At 40.9% G+C, this 18,486-nt stretch overlaps 1 protein-coding gene across 1 annotated transcript in view; it reads right to left on the reverse strand.

Moving 5' to 3' along the window:
- The window catches only part of cbl (Cbl proto-oncogene, E3 ubiquitin protein ligase), a 36,645-nt gene extending 18,276 nt beyond the window's left edge, over positions 1-18,369 (reverse strand). The window contains exons 1-2 of the mRNA XM_020600103.1: positions 17,530-18,369; positions 11,023-11,270 (exon numbers count right to left, since the gene is read on the reverse strand). Of these exons, the coding sequence (XP_020455759.1) occupies positions 11,023-11,270; positions 17,530-17,676 (395 nt within the window). The 5' untranslated portion in view covers positions 17,677-18,369. The remainder of the gene's footprint in view (positions 1-11,022; positions 11,271-17,529) is intronic.
- Positions 18,370-18,486: the final 117 nt, after the last annotated feature.

The raw sequence follows: 18,486 nt of genomic DNA on the forward strand, positions 1-18,486 counted from the left end.
ATCTAATCCTTTGAACTGCTCTGCCCATTTAAAATCTACAGTAAAGTCTTGAAACCAGTGACTGTGTCTTTGAAGTCACTCAGGACTACCCTCATCAGTGATGTAGTGTGGAAAATGAGACCTTCAGCTACTCTCAGCATCTCCCCACAGAGCTCATGCAGCCGTAACCATGAAGCCTTTCCAGTATTATCACTGAAAAAGTAGGCGTTTGTGGCACTGGATTTCTGTGCGATTTCTCCAGCAGCTATCAGCTCAGCAGGAGGTCGTCCTCCATGTCTTCTGCTTCCTGGCCCTACTGACCTACCAAGCCTTAAAGTTGCAGTCTCATCCATTTTCTTGTCAACCTCTCTCTAGTCTGTGCTCATATCTAAGCTACAGTGACCCCCTCCTGCTTGACATTGTTCTAAAATGCAATCAAACATTACAGTTATCTCTCTCTAGTTTATATGTGGAATTAGTCTCATCACCACTCAAAGCTTGTGTTTCCACATCTAGAGTGAGTTTACAATCTTGTGAATCCATTTCCCCCTCCTATCATGTCTGAGCTTGAAATGTTCATGGACGCTAAGACTTCAAGCTTACAGACTCCTCTCTTCAGACCCACCGTATGATTTCATGCATAATGCAGAAGCATATGCTAAGTGTAAGTTTGAAAATTCTCACTTGGAACCACAATATGCTGTGAATGTAATCTCATGAGGTTTATGCTTGGCTGAATTTTACATATATTAACTGATTCAGTCTAATTTTTTTTTACGAGTAACCTTCTGTATTCTTTAGCTCTGTGTGAACTCCACCCAGATCAGCGAATCCCACTGTAACCTAAAAATGAGTCTACACAGAAAAACAAAAGGGAAACAAAGTTTTGCAAAACAGACAGGACCCTTCTAGAGACACGGTAAACTGATGTGAATTGAAGGCCCCCCAAACAATACACCTCTCTGAGATGCTAGTCAGTTACCTAGCCATGGCAGATAACAAGATGGAGCCTTGGCCTTCTGCTCAAGGTTCCAACAAGAGTTGGCATGCAAAACAAAACTGCAATAAGGGCCGCAACTAACATTCTTCATCCTTTCTAATGCACAAAAATAACAAAGTGAAAAATTAATTATCAATTATTAAAGTTACTAATTAAACAGCTCTCGATTATATTTATTAAGAATTGAGAAAACTCAGCCACCGTATTTCATCAGGATCGTGTGGGTGTGGTCTGGACTGTGTTTGCTTGTTCAGTGTGTATGCTGTTAAAACAACATCAGGCAGTCACAAGCCTCGAGTCAAGATTTTTCAGGTGACACAGCCAAACAGTTGGGTATTTACAGGTTGCAGCTTTTCTACACATACAGAACACAACTTGGTGCTTGTTGTAATACATACATGCTGCGTAACAAATGGCAGGATGAAAAATGCTTTGAAACACCAAGTAAGATACAGGTTCAAATCAAATGTCATATACAGCAGAACAAGCTGATATCTGTTTTAGCATCTCTCTTCCCTCACCCCTGTCCAACGCTAGCTCTGTACTATGTGTATTCTGAGTAGCAGACAGTGTCTCAACAGCCTTTCCCTATAACTGTTACTGCTATTTTGAGCTGCTGTGCCATAGCCCACAATGCAGTCAGTGGGCTACATGCATACAGATGTGGTTTGCTAACCTACTCTGTCATAAGCCTGTATTGATTTTCTTTTCCGTCTCTCACCACCATTCTCGCTCACAACAACGGCAAGAATCCCAAACTTTTTTTCTAAACGCTAGGTTTTTGTCCACCATCCCCCTCATGCTATAGATTGACCTCTGACCTTGCAGCTGGCTGCTCCCTTCCTGTTTCCTGCTGGCTGTGATAATGTAGCGCAGTTAGCCAGGCAGCACTGCACTATTACACCACAGCACAGCTAGCAAGGGTCAGCCTTACAGAGTGAAAGTCAGTCTGGACTGGCAGAGTCACAAGTAGCTGTAATATCATCATAAAGCTGTATCATCTTTTCTGCTCAAGGCTAAAAGGGAAATGCAGGTCAGACATGAACTGAGCCTGCAACAAAGTTGTTTACAACCACTTACAAGAAGAATTAAGCTAGATCAGGACTCCTTTGAGAAAGCAGGAACACTAATGCAGGGCTCCAGACTAAAATTTCATACTGGTGGCACTGGTGCCACCAAGTCTCTCAGATTATTTTAAATAACCTTACCATACTGTGACTTCACTAGACATGAAGTCATTTCCCCATCTTGGACAGGGGAAAATAAAACCAGAAAGCTCAGTGACATCAGGAGCCTGATCCATCAGAAGAGATTCAATTAAAAAAGGTTGCAACACATAAAAAAGGCTAAAAGGTGCTCTACCTGATTTAAGCAGCTGTTGGTGGTGATTACACTTTAAATGCTCCAAAGGGAAAAAAGTTCAAAGCATAAAAAAGGGGTCCAGGGATGATGTGTGTGCCTCAGTCAGCAAAATTTGATAGCTTGCATTACCAGAAAATCCTACACATATAAACAGATGGGTTAGCACAATTTGATAATACTATCTTCATAAATTTTAAATAACCTTACCATCCAATGCGCATAGCCTGTATTTACAACAAAATTGAGAGAGAGGGAAAGTTATGGAACACAATAAATGGGGGATAAAAACTAACTTTTGGAACAAGTTTCCAGCTGTTTTTATGTAGTCACTGTATTGCTCTATAGCCTAGCAGTCACCATGATTATAATGATGACCATGATGATTATCTATCATATATCAGCTGTAGTATAAACCAGTGAATTCAAGTAAAGTCTCCAACACATTAATAGGCTAGCTCTGCAGCGGCACTCAGTGCAACCTTTTTACAACAGGGGAAATCATGAGACTTCCAACGCATCAGTATCACTTTGGACTGTGCTGATCTGGTCATATGCAAAGCACTTGTACTGTGCCAACATCAAGCAACATTATGAAGCTTAACTGGTGGCATTTCACCACAAAGCTGCTTCTGACACTCACTCTTTATACTGTAAGTAATGACAAAAAGCTGGTTAATCTTGGTGCTCTGTTATATTATTGCCATGATAATAAAAATGAAAAACACAGCAATAGCCCTCTAATTGGTGTTGCTCAAAGCTGCTCTTCACAGCAGCCAAAATTCATCACATTTAGGTCCATTCAATATTATTTGTTATATTTTTAAACAACTGCAATGATTAGTTGATTAATTAATTAGCTGATCAATAGAAAAATCAATCAGAAACTAATGAGAACAGTTTAAGCCAAGTTTTAAGCACGGATGCAGAACACTTAAGGGCTTCAGTTTCTCAAATACAGTATGTGGTATTGTCTAAGGAGAGCCTTCTGAGTGTCAGAGTTTGTATAGTTCTGGACACCAAGTTTAATAATGCGGTAAATGCCGACGCACAAACAGAAATAAAAAAATTAAATTAAATTAAATTATAAAAAAAATCAATGTTGTTGTTCGAGAAAACACAGTGGATTATGAGTTTGAAACTCTTGCTTTGTTTTGCTCTATACATCATTTTATAACTCTGCGGAACAGGCTTCTTCCAGTTAATCAGGAAACAGCTATGACAGCCAACAACAGACACACACACACACAGTCGTGTCTTACTACTGCTGCGAGGACGCTCTGTGACATAATGCATTGCCTAGCCCTTTACCCTAATACCTAACCTTAATCAAGTCTTAACCTTCAGAAAGCCCTTTGAAGGTGGCCAAAATGCCCTCCCAGTGATGACATCAAAACAAAACTGGTCCACACAATGTAATAACGCCACATACAAACGACGCTTAAGCAATGATCCATTTTAAACACATTTAAAAACTTCCTTACAGAAACCTCTGAATTGAAAATTTCCCTGAGTAACAAAATAGCTGTGCACCTGTGCAAACCCCATATCAGCTTCTTCACATGTGCAATTCAATTTTCATCTCATGGTCAAAGCTTGCATCACTCTAGTCAATTAAACAGGCATAAACTCAGATTTTAGTAAAAGAGAAAAAAAACTGAACGCAGCTCTGTTTCAGCTTAGTTGTGCTCTCAGTACAAGTGAGAAGCCATATCTCAGAGAATATCTGAGTTCATTTATTGCTGTGTACTTTCTTATATCCTGCAGGGCAGAGACACTTGGTTGTATCATGCTAATTACCAAGACTACTTGAGTCGACTGCTCACTGATACCACTGCAATATAAATAACCATGATGCTCTGCTATTTATGTGTATCTGCACGTAAAGCCCCAAGGTACAAGTGTAGGCAAATGTAACTGAACCTGAAACGCCTGTGGCCAGCAGAAATGTGAACCGAGTTTGTCCACTGCCAACAATGGTAGCAGTTTGGCTGCTAGGATAGGTTAACTACTAAAAGCTTCCCTTACACTACTCCCATCACAACCAACTAACACTTGAGCTACTGTGGCAGAACTAAGAGAGACAACACCTTTTTTTTATTTTTTTAAGTTAGCCAAGATGAGCCACAATAGCACACACACTTTTTATGTGCACATTAGTACGCACAAGGTCTAAACCGGATTCAAGTCAACTTGAGCCATATTGGGGGATGTCAAAGTGATATTTTGTTTTAACACAATTCATGATTAAAGAGTTTGATTCTTACTCATTTTTCTTGAACACAGTTCATGATTAGAGTTTGATTCTTACTCATTTTTCTTGTGTTGCACATAAACAGATAAGTGACTAACAAAGAGTTATTTAGCAAGACTGACGGTTTCACTTCCGTGGGAAACAAAAGGCATTTACCATTTCTATTATCGACTTTAACAGACAATTCACAGCAGGAGGCCAAGTCTGTGAGGAAACGAGAAAGCTGGTTCAGTCCTAGACCAGCAAAGAAACACATTGTGCACAGACTGCTCTTCTGAGTCTTAGGACCTTTTTCCTACTCAGCAATCAACAATACAGGACTGTTCAATGTGGCTGTATTGTGACATGAAACTCTTCATGTCCAAACTTAACAACTTTAATGGTTAATATCAAATGACCCAACCATGTATTTGTCTGGATGAGTGGGAGCAACTACATCACTAAAGTAAACTTAGCTGAGCAGTTACTGCTAAAACAGGAATAAATTATGCAAACTCTCTCCTGTAATTACTTTGATCTGACACTGTAATGCACCACCACCACATTTCCTCATGGCTCCATCCAGTTCTACGATCATCACTATTCCTGCAGCAATATACTGCAGCTTCAGTGGTAAAATGGGTTTTTTTTAGATAGTCAAAGTCAAATAGAAGTCATTTTAGGACGGGGCAGTCTTGGTGAGCCAAAACAGGAATGAGTGCGAATGACATTTACAATACAATTACTTGTTTTTCTCTGTCCACAGAAGCCTGGCAACACATAGGCGCTTTTCTATCCAGGTTTGATTAGCAAGATGTGACCCAGGCAACAAAATTTATTAACTTTAAAACTGAGAACTACATTCAAAACACAAGCATACAGGAAGCCAGGTGCTGTAACAAGTAGCAACAGCAGCCAGAAACTGTGTAGTGACAGACACAACAGTGCCAAGCACCTGTCCTGATGCACCTCAGGGAGGGCCTCATGCAAAACGTGCACGTCATTAACATTGTGCTTCAGACTAAAGATGCAAAAACTGACCTTGGGCTTGCTGATAATAAAATGTGCTGAAATGTTTATCAGTTTTTGTACACTCGAATTGCAAGTGTGCACGTTTTATCCAGCAGTAACTATGGAACCATTTATCCAACAATTGAACATTGTCATGAGCAGAAAGAAATGAAACCACTGGTGAGTGAATGACTCTTGATGGCACCTGCAATCGGAAGCTCAGCTGCAAGGAAGGCTAAATGAGCAGAAGCTTGAGGAAGCTGTTCCTGTCGACCATTGTAATAATATCACTGAAACATGTCTGGAATGCATTTTTCTATTGTGCAAAGAACTGGAGCAAAATGCTGTCAGTAAAGGAAGGTCAGAATGATGAAAGCAAGCAAAGGAGGGGTAGCAGTGATGTGTAGGGTTGAACGCTGTGTAGATGAAACTGTTAATTAACCAAGTCTGTAGGGTTGCAACTAACGATTACTGTCATTGTCAAGTATTCAGGTGATTAATACCTTGATTGGTCTGTTAACTGTTTAGTCTAACATGTCAGAAAGTCATGAAAACATCTATCACAATTTCCCAGTTCACAATGACATAAAACAGAAAAAAACAGCAAATATTCACAGCTGCAAATCTAGGGATCTTTTGTCATTTATGCTTGCAAACCCATTCAAAAAACTTTTTTTTTTCAATTCATTAACTGTTTCAACTCTGCATGTGAGCAGGTGCATGCACGGCAACCTTTTTTTAACCACATTAATAATGGCTCCTGCAAAGTTCAAATATAGCCCAACAGGAAACGTTCCCTCTTCTGTGACATAAAACCAGCCTTGTGACAAAGTTGTGCATAATACCATCCACAAATATTAAAAACAAAATCTCAAGTTCAACATATCATAGTAACTGAGAAATTAGATGTTAAGGAATTCTAAAAATGAATTTAGAGTTGGATTTTTATCAGCTGACCTATCCCAAACAAAAAAAATTCAGGGGGCGAAAATGTTAACACTACTCAGTGAAGCATACTTAAAACAACCATTATGAGTTTCAGCAGCCACAGATTAGGTATCTAAAGATAAGACACAAAACAAACTGGACCATAAGAGATAAACACACATACTACAAACAATATTTATGATCTATCATTAGTCTCCAGGTGTCTCTCTTTCTGCAGTATAGGCTGTCCCATGGCACATTTGCATCCTGCAGCCTATAAGCCCACCACTTCCTGTGACCAGCTAGACCTATCAACAGTGGTCAGGATACAATGGTAGCTTAGTCCAGGAAGATGATCAGGCTCTCGCAGAGAGGTCAAAGCAGTATCCGGTGAGACCTATGGAGGAGGGGGGGTTAAAGGGAGTTTCTGAGGACACACTGATCCACCCTTCCCTACTCAAGGACTGGAGAGTGTGTAATCTTTAATATACAGATTTCCTATCTGACCATAATTAAATTAACACACCAGCTACAGACAAAGCTGCTGTATTGAAGCGCAGAAGGACAACACACTCCTTTTTCAACACAGAGCAATTAGCCAAACATTTTCATCGACAAATGAGTTACAACTCACTGGTGGCTTGATGCACAAGTAAAATAACTGTTGCACTGAGCAATCACACTTTCCTACTAAGTGGCTAAAGAACTGACAAGTGAAACAGCTACAGCTAAAAGGCTGCCAGCATTTGGTTTGTGCAAATGCACTGTGAAATGATGAGTGGATCAAAAATTTAACTGCAACAGTTTTGATAGTTAATTTTTTCATTCCTTGTTGAAGCAAAACTGTTTACCATAGTAGACTACGTATCGATTGTGTCACCCTGGACTCTGGGAAAAGTGACTGGCAATCGTCACTATTTCACGCCATACAAACTACATTTTCATTAAAACAATTAATTAAAAATATTTTTTTAAATACTTTTAGATAATCAAAATATTTTTTGGCTTCAGTCCACAAATGTCATATCCGAAATCTAAAACAGTTCTCTTGATAGAGTGCCACGGAAATTAGTCCTAAAACCTGGAATTGAGTCAGCATTTTTGTACTTTTGGTTTCCTCTCCCTGAAGTCAGATGAGTTTTTGAATGGGTTTTAGGTTAGACACGTGAAATAAAGTCTCTTGTTAACAGAAGGCCAGTGCATTTTCATGTTTTGTTCTATAAAACAAAATACGTCAGCTAATACACCGCTCATGATTTTTAATGCTTTTACATGTCTTAAAAAAGGCAGTTGCTAACAAGTGTCTAAATGAGACTACACTGGGATATTAAACATCATCACGCTGAAGTTGGACTCTGATCCCCTCATTAGTCCACCTTTACAGCCTCACTATGTTTAAACTCTTGCAAACTATTCTAACTAACACAGCCATGGTCACTATCATTTGTCACAGAGCTTATTTTCTCCAATAATCTCAAAGCCTATGAAAAAAATCCCACTGGCTTTTTGTTGAGGAAATCAGGGTGATATAAACTTCTGGGATGGCCTACAAAAATATGTCATTCCTACTGCACTCTATAGGCTGCCACTAGCTGTAAAAAGTCAGAAAACTGTGAAAAATGTCCATCATCCAAGGTGAAGATGTTATTTAGCTTACAATATAGAGAAAAGCAGAAATATCTTGAATAAAAGAGTTATTTTAGAAAGTTCTATGTTGATCATTTTACTGACTACTTCAGCTCTATTTTTGGCCTAACAAAAATGAATGAAATGTTACAAGTTAATCTTGTTGGGATTATAACATGCTATTCTTCTAGTTACTGTTTTTTTAAGAATTGGCAAAGGAAGAAAATCACACCTGGGTGATGTGTTTAAAATCTCATTTCCTTGTGATTTTCATCAACTCGGAGGTCAGAAAATGTCTCGGCTATGCTGGGTAAAGCCAGAACAGGAAGTAAGTGAAGCAAACAAGGAGGAAGTGCTGCCTGTGTGTTGATTCTTCTGCTTGTCAGTAGTTAAAAACTGAAGAGCCAGCTATTAAGTCTAGAGCAAGCCTATCAGACTGTTGCTCAACAGAAACCAGCACAGGCACATAGTGCACAATTTCAACTAGATTTAATCTCCAAAGCTAAACAATCTGTGTAGTTCATATAGAGAGCAGGCGAACTAGATCAACAGAGGATCTAAATCTTTGGGGCAAGCACTGTGGAAAAGTGTGAAGGGCATCACAACACAGCATATCCACCCACACTACACTTAGGGCTCTTATGACACACTCAGATCCTTCACTCTGACTTGAAAGTAGCCATTAACACATGGTAGAGTCCTAATCCTGTCAGTAACTATCAAGTACTGATGTTGATTGAAGTCACAGTGGTGGAACTCAAGTGTCAGTGTTGTAGTCATTGAAGAGGACAGTGAAAGCACCGTGCTAACAAAATATTCTTCCTGCATTCAGGCAGCAAGATCACCTTTATCTCCAGTCATCTCCTTGCAGTACAATCTTACAGTCTAAACCATGTGCCGAGCTCAGCTGCAGCTTAATCACATACTAGTCTTTCCAGAGGCACAACATCATTGGCTGATTCTATAGCACTAACCCATTGGTTAGTGTCACTGCCACTGCCTTCTCTGCACAGACAATAGCAGTCTTTGTGTGTAACGCCTGGCTAATGTGCGTGTGTGTGTGTGTTTCCTCTGACTTAAACAGGAGTTTCTTTCTGCACAGCCTCTTGGTGCAATGAAGCAATGATGAAATTGAATTTTTAGATGACTATCTGCTGATTGCAAATACACAAGTGGTCGAAAATAGAAGCTTCCTCTTCTCTTGTTTGCCTTCATGCGGTTTTTCTGTCTGCAAGATTACTGGCATTATACCAGAGAAAGAACAATTTCACTGAGGAACTGAGCAACAAGATGAGGATGTATCTGTTAGATAAAATTAACTAAACACAACTACTCCGTAAAGGTGGACTAGTGAGTAGATGAGTCTTCGTGTTCAGCATGATGACATTTCAATCCCAGACAGCCTCTGTAGTCTCATTTAGCCACTTGTTAGGAACTGCCTTTTTAAAAAGACACATCAAACCTTTAAAAATCACCAGTGGGGTTTTTACTGACATATTTCAGAGTAAAACATGAAAACGTACTGGCTGTGTATTAACTACAGGCCGTATTTTGTGGGTCTAAATAAAAAAAAAAAACATAAAAAAAAAACCCACTGACTTCAGGGCAAGGCAACAGGAGGTGCAGTAATGCTGACTTCCGGGTTTTGGGACTCACTACTATGACGCTATATTCTGTAAGATTGTAAATGAAAGGTAATTGCATTTTTGTCTCCTCTGGTTATATCAATCAGCACACTCATTGTTCTGCAGCACTAAACCCTGGCAACACAGAATTTACATCAGAGGAACCCAGCAATCCACTAAGCTGTGTAAGTTGCTTTTGATCAGGTTTCCTAAGAATGTTGATGAAAACTCTATTTAACATTGCAAATGTGCTAAAACTCCAATCCAGACACAGAAGGGTTTTTAAAAATCTTTTGCAAATCATCTTGCTCACTGCCAGGATGAGAAACAACAGAGCCAGAGGCAGTTCTGGAGAACGCCCTTACTAAGATCAAATATGATACTGGCTCACATCTTGTATGAAACTCTCCCTAGAGAAGCCTAATGAAGGCCATCACACCATTTAATTACAGGCTGTATATGATGTCTATTCTAACAATGTCTGACAGCATTTTGCCCAGAGCATGCAGTGAACCAACAGGCATCTGGAGTGATACAGAGGTAAGAACAGCTCCATCCGGCAGCTGCTCTGCACCTGAGAGAGCTTACTCATTAACACTTCAAAAGATCTGCTACATCTTGAGGTCTACGGTAGTGTCTTCAAATGATGGCCTTTCTTATTTGGTGCTTATTAATTTTACTTCCACGAGCCTGTCCACACATCAAAACAGGCCGACATCTTATTTTTAAAACAAACTGTACATGTGTTTTCCAGGGGTCAGAGAAATATTACTGAATTTAAGGGGAAAGAAAGAAAGTTAAAGAGGATGCGAGTTCAGAAAAAGCATTGCAGTGAGACACCTACATGAGAAGAAAAGGGTAGAGTAGATGGTAGTGATAGGGAGGCTCAAAAACAAACTGACAGGCAGGCAGCTGTAGATTAAGCGCCATTCTGACCACAGATGCTCACATGCTCAAACCACAACCTCTTTCTCCTCTTGTTTTGATACATCTTGAGCGACAGCCACCCTGGGGGTTGGCTATGGGTGGATTTGTTCACTCTGTGCCTGTGGAGTCAATTTTTCAGAATGAACTGATGTATGATGAAGACTTCCCACCTCAGACTCATCAATTTCAGAGGAGTTCATTAAAGAACATCGTTAAAACGGATTGACAAAACAGGCTGAAACCAAGTGGTGTCATTCTCACTCAATTCACCTTTAAAATCATATTCACTCAATTAATACTAAGCTAGGTGCCATATTTTTATCCCCTTCATTCACCTGGGCTGCGAGTTTTCCTCATACATGCGCTCCTTGCCCTCTTTGAACAAGCTGATGGTCTGCTTGGTCTTTTTGGTCAAGTTTTCCATGAAGACCCGGAAGTACTCGTTGTCCCCCAGGGTTTCCATTTTGCCCTCATAGCGAGACAAGATGGTGCGCAGGTGCTGGTAGGAGTCTGGCAGCAGATCTAGGATGTAAGGGGGGCTGTTCTTCAGAGCCAGTTTGGGGTTTTGGCACAGGCGCACCACCTGCAGAAAGGGAGGATGTGAGGGGGAAGACGAGGCAGTTAGAGACAAGAGGTGGGTACAAAAAGGAGGGCAGATGAGACAAAAACAAGACAGAAGATGTGTTAGAGAGAGAATGCTCAAAGGCGCTGCATTTTAGTTCCATACACCAGTAAAACAAAATTGTTTATGCTATATTGTAGCTCTTTTGTGTATTAAGGCACTTTCCTTTTGTGCAGAATATTGTCAGTGAGCCCAAATAGGAGACATCCAGAACAGAAAATGCCAACAAAGTTGAGGACTGAAAGAAAAGGCATTCGAAAGCCCTGTCGTGGTCTATACAACACATAATGAAATACAATGGGTAATCCCTGATGGCATTTTGAGTCATTTCATGACTGTCACCCTACCTCCCCTTGTATTTACTCAAAACTGATGAAGGTGGAACAGGCCAAAGGAACACCTGCATTCAACAATGCACTTTGTTTGTAATGGAAGTGAATGTTCTCCATTTCTTATTCATTTACCACACAGAAGTACGGCACACACAGGAAAGCTGGTATCATACGTGACTCTGCTGTCTGATTCTCCACTTACCTTCAGGATGTTTAGAGAAGCTGCTGACATGCTGATCCTTCCCCATTCTATACTATTTCTGCCTTAAAAAGACATTCTCTTTACTCAGCATTTGAGTATCAGTGCCTTGCAAATTTGAACAGCTGAAGTGTTGACTGTCAGACAATGTGGATACAAGCTTGAGCTACAGGGACACATCATGACTTAAACCTTTACTTTTTTTTCCCCAAGTACAAAAGACTAAAAAAACTCTTAAAACATACAAAATAATCTACATGTCTGAGGCAAATGTTCACCATACTGTGCAAATGCATGTTTCATGCTCAGTAATGTTCAGTCTTTCCTCACTCATGTCACTGTGCTGCTGCACTGTGTCTGAGTCACTTCACTGACCATTACAAAAGGCGCTGGCGGGCAGCCTAGAACACTCTGTCATTATGCTCCGTATGGAGATGGCTGCTGTCATTTTACCACTGGATTCATGTTTAACTTTCTCGTGTGATCGCAGAGGCACAAAACTACACTCTTATTAAAAAAATCCATTGTCTCGCGTTCTAATGTAAGCAGAGCTAGGCTATTAACTGCAAAGATGACAGAACAAATTCACATGGCCCCTTCTTTTGGAGACCAGCTCAAATAATTGTCTACTAATAAACTGAATGTCTTCAGATGTGAAAGGACTGCTTGAGCAACATCAGCTGATGACATCAGCTTAACCCCTACAAAATTATGGCATTTTTGATTTGGCATTTTTCACCATTTTCTGATCCTTTATAAACCAAACAGTTAACCAATAAATCTAGAAAATAAAACCGCAATCACTAAAATAACATTGGCCAACATTACCATTTAGTATACCACTCCTGTTAACATTTAAGGTATATGACATAAGGAGATACCTCACAAAACCAGAGGCCAAAGAAGCCACGCATCATCACCATCATCTCCTGAGAGTGAAAAATGTTAAGGATATTTGATCCCAGTTTGTTACTGTACTGAGACCAGTAGGTTCATCATCACTGTATCAAATGCCTCTCAAAAAGAATGAGGTCACACTTGACGGTAAGGATATTTCAAGCAGTCTGATTTCACAGCATGTGGAATGTTCTTAGCATTAGTGTGTAAATAATAAAAAGTCATACTGACTGTGTAAATAAATCACAAGCGGTACCATTTCACTACATTTACCTCATGTCCACATCAATTAATTCCATATCAATTACATTCATTTCAATCTTGCCTTCTACATTAAGAAGGCAAGATTTTCTTCACTGAAGTGGCCCAAAGGTTGTAAAGCTACCTAGAAAGGAATAAGCTCATTAACGCCTCAGTGCAGAAAGCTGGAATACCAGGCTTTTCTGGATGCTTGGAGCACACATAAAATTCAGTCAGCAAAGAGGGGAAAAGAGATATGCATGAGGTGTTCTTAGATCTAGCTAATGCCTTTGGTTCTGTACTACATGGCCTACTGTGGGAAACACTAGCTTATTTTAAAGTACCAGACTTAGTTAAAGGTCTAGTGAGAGAATATTTTCAGGACATCCAGAAAAGTTTCACAACAGCAGAGTATGCTACAGCTTGGCAGCAACCTGGAGATAGGCATCACGGCAGGATGCAAAGTCTCACCACTAGTGTTCACCAAGGCAATGGGGGTTATTATTAGGGCATCTAGATGGGTTGCAGGTGGAGCCAGGCTTCCGCCAGGGGAACAGTTTCCACCCATGAGAACGTACATGGATGACTTGACGACTATCACAGGGAACAGTTTCCACCCATGAGAGCGTATATGGATGACTTGACGACTATCACCACTATCACCACCATGTACCAAAAGTCTATTGGGCAAGATGAATGCTAACTTAAAGTGGGCTAGAATGAAGGTGAAGTCAGAGAAATCAAGGAGCATTTCAATAGTGAAAGGCGTGCTGTCGGGTTAAAAGGATTTGTATAAATGATGAGCTGATTCCAACAGTGTTAGAGAAGCCACTCAAAAGTTTAGGCAGGTGGTATGATGCGGCTCTTAGTGATAAAAAGCAGATTACGGATCTTGAGACAGCAGGCAGTTGATGGGATTAAGAGCATAATGGCATCAGGCCTCCCAGGCAAACTCAAACTGTGGTGCCTGCAGTTTGGTCTTTTGCCACAATTGTTATGGCCACTGACAGTGTATGATGTACCAATTTCTAAGGTAGAGAATGTTTAGCACATACATTAGGAAGTAGCTGGGAGCTCTGTGCTGCCTCAGCAGTGTGGCCTTGTACGAAAATGGGATTCTGTGGCTTCCTATAACCAGTTTAACAGGAGTTTAAATGTGCTAAAGCTAGACTGGAGATAACGCTGTGAGAATCCAATGATGTAGCGGTGCAGAGTGCAGCACCAGCTATCTCAGCATGGAGGAAGTGGAACCTGAAGGAGGCAGTGTTGCCAGCTCAGGCAGCTCTTAAATATAGGCATATTGTAGGGCAGGTACAGCATGTAGGTGGTGGTTTTGGTTTAAGCACATCGCAACCTTCTCGGAGCAAAGCAGCAGCAGCTGACAAAAGGATGTTATTTAGGAGATTAGGAGGCAGGTGGATGTGCAAAGTCAGTCTCCCAGGCCAGAGACAGTGGATGAGATGGGAAGATATAGAAATGAAGAAACTTAGTTGGAGGGAAATGTGGGACATGGAGACAAGAAGAATTAGATTCATTCTAGGTGCAACTTATGATCTGTTTCCATCTCCCCACAAAATAGATGGATAGGTGAGGACCTGACATGTCCCTCGTGTTCAGGCGTAGCATCACTTCAGCACATCCTCTCAGGCTGTAAAACAAGCCTGGCTCAAGGACAATACAGCTGGAGACATAATCAAGTGTTGAAATGTTTAGCAGCAACTACTGAAAGTAGGCCCTTAGAGGTAAACTCAGTGGAGAAGTAGAAACAAGAGGGGATTATTTCTGTTCATGATGGTGAAGCAAGTCATTATTTTGTTTGATATTTCTTTATGCTTCTTACTGTCCTTGCAGTAGAGTTGCTGTCTTTGAAACGTCTCTGTTACTGACAGCTGAGTGACTGTCGCACGAGTTGCTGAACTCTCCCGCTCTCTCTTAGCGCTTAACTTTGAAAACTGCTCATGTTCCTTTATGTGACTAACCTTTAAATGTCTGATGAGGTTCGTGGTGTTAAAATGCTTTAGGTGCTTTCCGCCTCGTGGAATTGGCTTGTTACACAGGTTGCAAATTGCTAATGTTGGGTCTTTTTCACACACACCACATAGAATTGCCATACTGGATAAGCCATTTTAGCAGTGCGCAAAAAACTTGTCTCGCGAGTTTTGCTTCATCTGATCGGCTTTTCTATATCGGCCATTATAGAGACAGCCGATCAAACTTCCCAAAGCAATTATCGGCCGATTATGATCGGCGACCGATCAATCGGAGCACCCCTAATTTTATTTAGCAAAGACAATGAAAATGAAATAATATAAATGTGTCAGACTTAGCCAAAATCTCTATGCGGCTCAGTCCTTCTTGACCGATTCTATGCCGACCTGATAGTTCTTCTACATCACGTTCCAGTTGTTTATAGGTTAACCAGCTTAAGAAAAACTGGCCCTGGTTGAACTTTAGTTAGGTTTTAGTTTTACATGGACAATTTTGCATTTCTGCATTTCTGCAGAGCTCAGAGACTATTCCTAGAAAACATAGTTCACCCTCTGCCAAGCAAATCGAAGAGAAACAACTTTTTGTTCAATTCCTGAAAATTTTTGATTTCACAATATGGATAATTTTTTACAAAACTGTCTGCTGACAAACTATGTTATGCAACTGACTTATCTTATCTTCTATAAATAGTACAACTGCATGAAACTACTTTCATAGTTGTATTTGGTGTCTAAACTCAAAGAAGACCTAACAGATTCAAGCTGGTTTTGACATAGCAGCCACCAAGCTATGTCAGACAAACCCAAAACCAGTATGCATGTCACCAAGCTGTACTACAGCACAACAATGATATCATGTTATTAATATCATCTTTGAGTAGCATATAATCTAAAATTCACTAGTAATTATCCACCAAAGGTTCTGGTTAAATAAGCAAACTAATCATTATCAATATGTCCTAGTATGGATTGTGGTGACAATTTTCCACATACAACTTGGCTGAGGCATGTGGCAATGCAACAGCAGAGAGAGTAATGCAACATCTAATGGTTTGATTTGCTTATGCTTAAACTTAAAATTCAAGTTTCAACATGATGCGGGGTAGCTAAGCTAACACCCCTTTGGTTAGGTCATCACACATAGTGTTTAACTGAAAAACAAACTAATTAAGGTTTGTTAAACTGAACACTAAGAAAAGTTAATGTAGACAACTCTGAAGTAGAAAATTAGCCTCAAGCTTCTAATAAAATTTAACTTATTCCAGTGCAGGGTGTGTTCTTAAAGAGAAGCTGCATTATTATTCTGCAGGTGCTTGTCTATGGTATACTGTATGCTGGGCTGTGGTTTTTCCTTTAGACAGCTTTGAACACTATTTCTGCTGCCATTTTTAATACTTTTACCCTTATATCCCTGTCAAAAAGGTAAGACACTCTGGTGTTTCACTTGGCTGCTCTCTGGGCCAAATTAATGTGGTAAATTATTCCAATAACCTGGCTGTGGAGGTTGTTTAAATTGTCTAAGGCCAGTTGTCTGTTATCTATGATTGAACTTGAGGGTGTGCAGATGGAAACAAAAACTTCCTGGTAGAGCAGTGAACATTAACAGACAACAAAAATAAAAATAAAAATCCTGATGTTGCTCTATTACTTCTTATTAGTGCTGGGTGGAAAGAAAAAAAAGTGGAGAATCATCCGAGCAGACAATCTACAACAGATGCTTATAGGAGAAAAGTAAACTGGTCTGTGGTTTCTTAATAATAGCTTTCTATGAAGGCTCAGTCTCTTAGTATCAGAGGTCTAAACTAAGGTCTCGAAGAGGAAGGAGAGACAAAAGTGTCTTTTCTTCCTATTCACTCTAATACTGCTACGTGAATCTCACAGGAAACTGGGGGTCAAACAGCCACACTTTTTCTGAAAAGTTAAGCTGTGAAAGAGCATAAATGGTCTAGTTATATGGACACATTTATTTTTCTAAGTGCTCTGTTATAGTTCCCAGGGTTTGACACACATTTGGCTGTAGGCATTTCAGCAGCAATGCAACTACAGGAGACTTATTGTGCTAGCAGCAGAATTTCAGTACACTGCCATTAAGATATCTAGATTACATTCATATAACTATGGCATGTTGTTACATCCACCCTAGCTTCTGTTGTTGCTTCTAATGTTTATGATACCTTAGTATTTAGATGTTGTCAAACAAGTTAGATGTGCCACGGTATGACAACTCACGTTAATTAGCAGAGGGTGGTAATAGCACCTAGCAACACCAAACGGATGTATTAAAGAAACCCCTGCTCTGTCCGTGGGCTAACTTTAAAGTCTCTTTTAAAGTGGGGCCAGGCAGCCTGGCACATAAGGTATAAAATAATACAGTTAAGGTAGACAAATTAGCTAACCATGTCTTCTCCCAGTTGAATAGCTAACTTAACATTAGCAACGCCAGACCTGCCTAAGGGGAAGATTAGCTAGCTTATCGCTAGTTAGCTGCTGTTAGCTAGCAGTCGCCCTAAGCATCCAACGCGATAGCTAACATTAACAGCTAGTTAATGTAGATAATTACGAACCTTGTCCATTAGTTTCCAGCATTTCTCCACCATCTTTTTGTCCACGGTCCCTGGCTGGTGATGGGAGTGGAGGTGGTGATGGTGAGGCTGGAAGGCATCCTTCATCATTCCGATTAGCCCCCCTCCTTTCTTCAGGTTCCCTGCCATGTTCGGGCTCGGCTAGGGTCGGCCAGAGCGGCAGACGAACAAGGCAAGGCAGGGGTCAGGGGGACCGAACCGCCGCCTGGAGTTAGCTGCACCGGGCGATGGTGAACCGGAACCCCCCGGTGAGGACAGCGACCGAGTGGCGAATCCGAGCCAGGGTCCGATGGGGGGTACAGGGAGGGGAGGGGAGGGATAACTATCGGATAAAGGATTCCATGAGTAAACCTAGCATCTATTTGTTGGATAAATGTCCCGGTTGTGCCTAGAACAAACCCCTCAGTCACTCACACCCTGTGCTAGTAGCTGCGCTGCTCCCTGTCTCTCTGCAGGAACCCACGCAGGCTAATCAGCAGAGCACCAAACCCGTCTCTACTCACACTCAGCTGGCAGGAGCACAATGGCACCGTTTCTCTGCCCAGACGCCTTGTGGAACTGAGTATGTCCTCTCCACTTGACAACCCCGGACGTCGTTCCCCTTTTTGTCGGCAGAAGCAGCTCTTTTCGCCTGTGCTGCCTTTTGACGGGAAGTTCAGTGTGACAGTGTCCGCCGTCCCCTGCTGGCTGTGAGGTTACGACAAAGAGCACTCACCGATAACTAACGACAGGACATTGCGCTGAAAACTGTTAAATCTTCACGGATATCCACGGAAACAGGGGTGAATAAATAATCGTGGGAATTAAACATTGCCCAGTATTTTTCTGTTTCCCCCGTGACGTGTGTGTGGCCCTTTCCTGTACGTCTCCTTCCGTTCGGCCCCCCCAAACCCAAAGTCCACGCCTTCCCTCTGCGCGTTCACGACCCATGAATGTAGT

This window comes from Monopterus albus, unplaced genomic scaffold, assembly GCF_001952655.1.
Source record: "Monopterus albus unplaced genomic scaffold, M_albus_1.0 scaffold45.1, whole genome shotgun sequence".
NCBI lineage: Eukaryota > Metazoa > Chordata > Actinopteri > Synbranchiformes > Synbranchidae > Monopterus > Monopterus albus.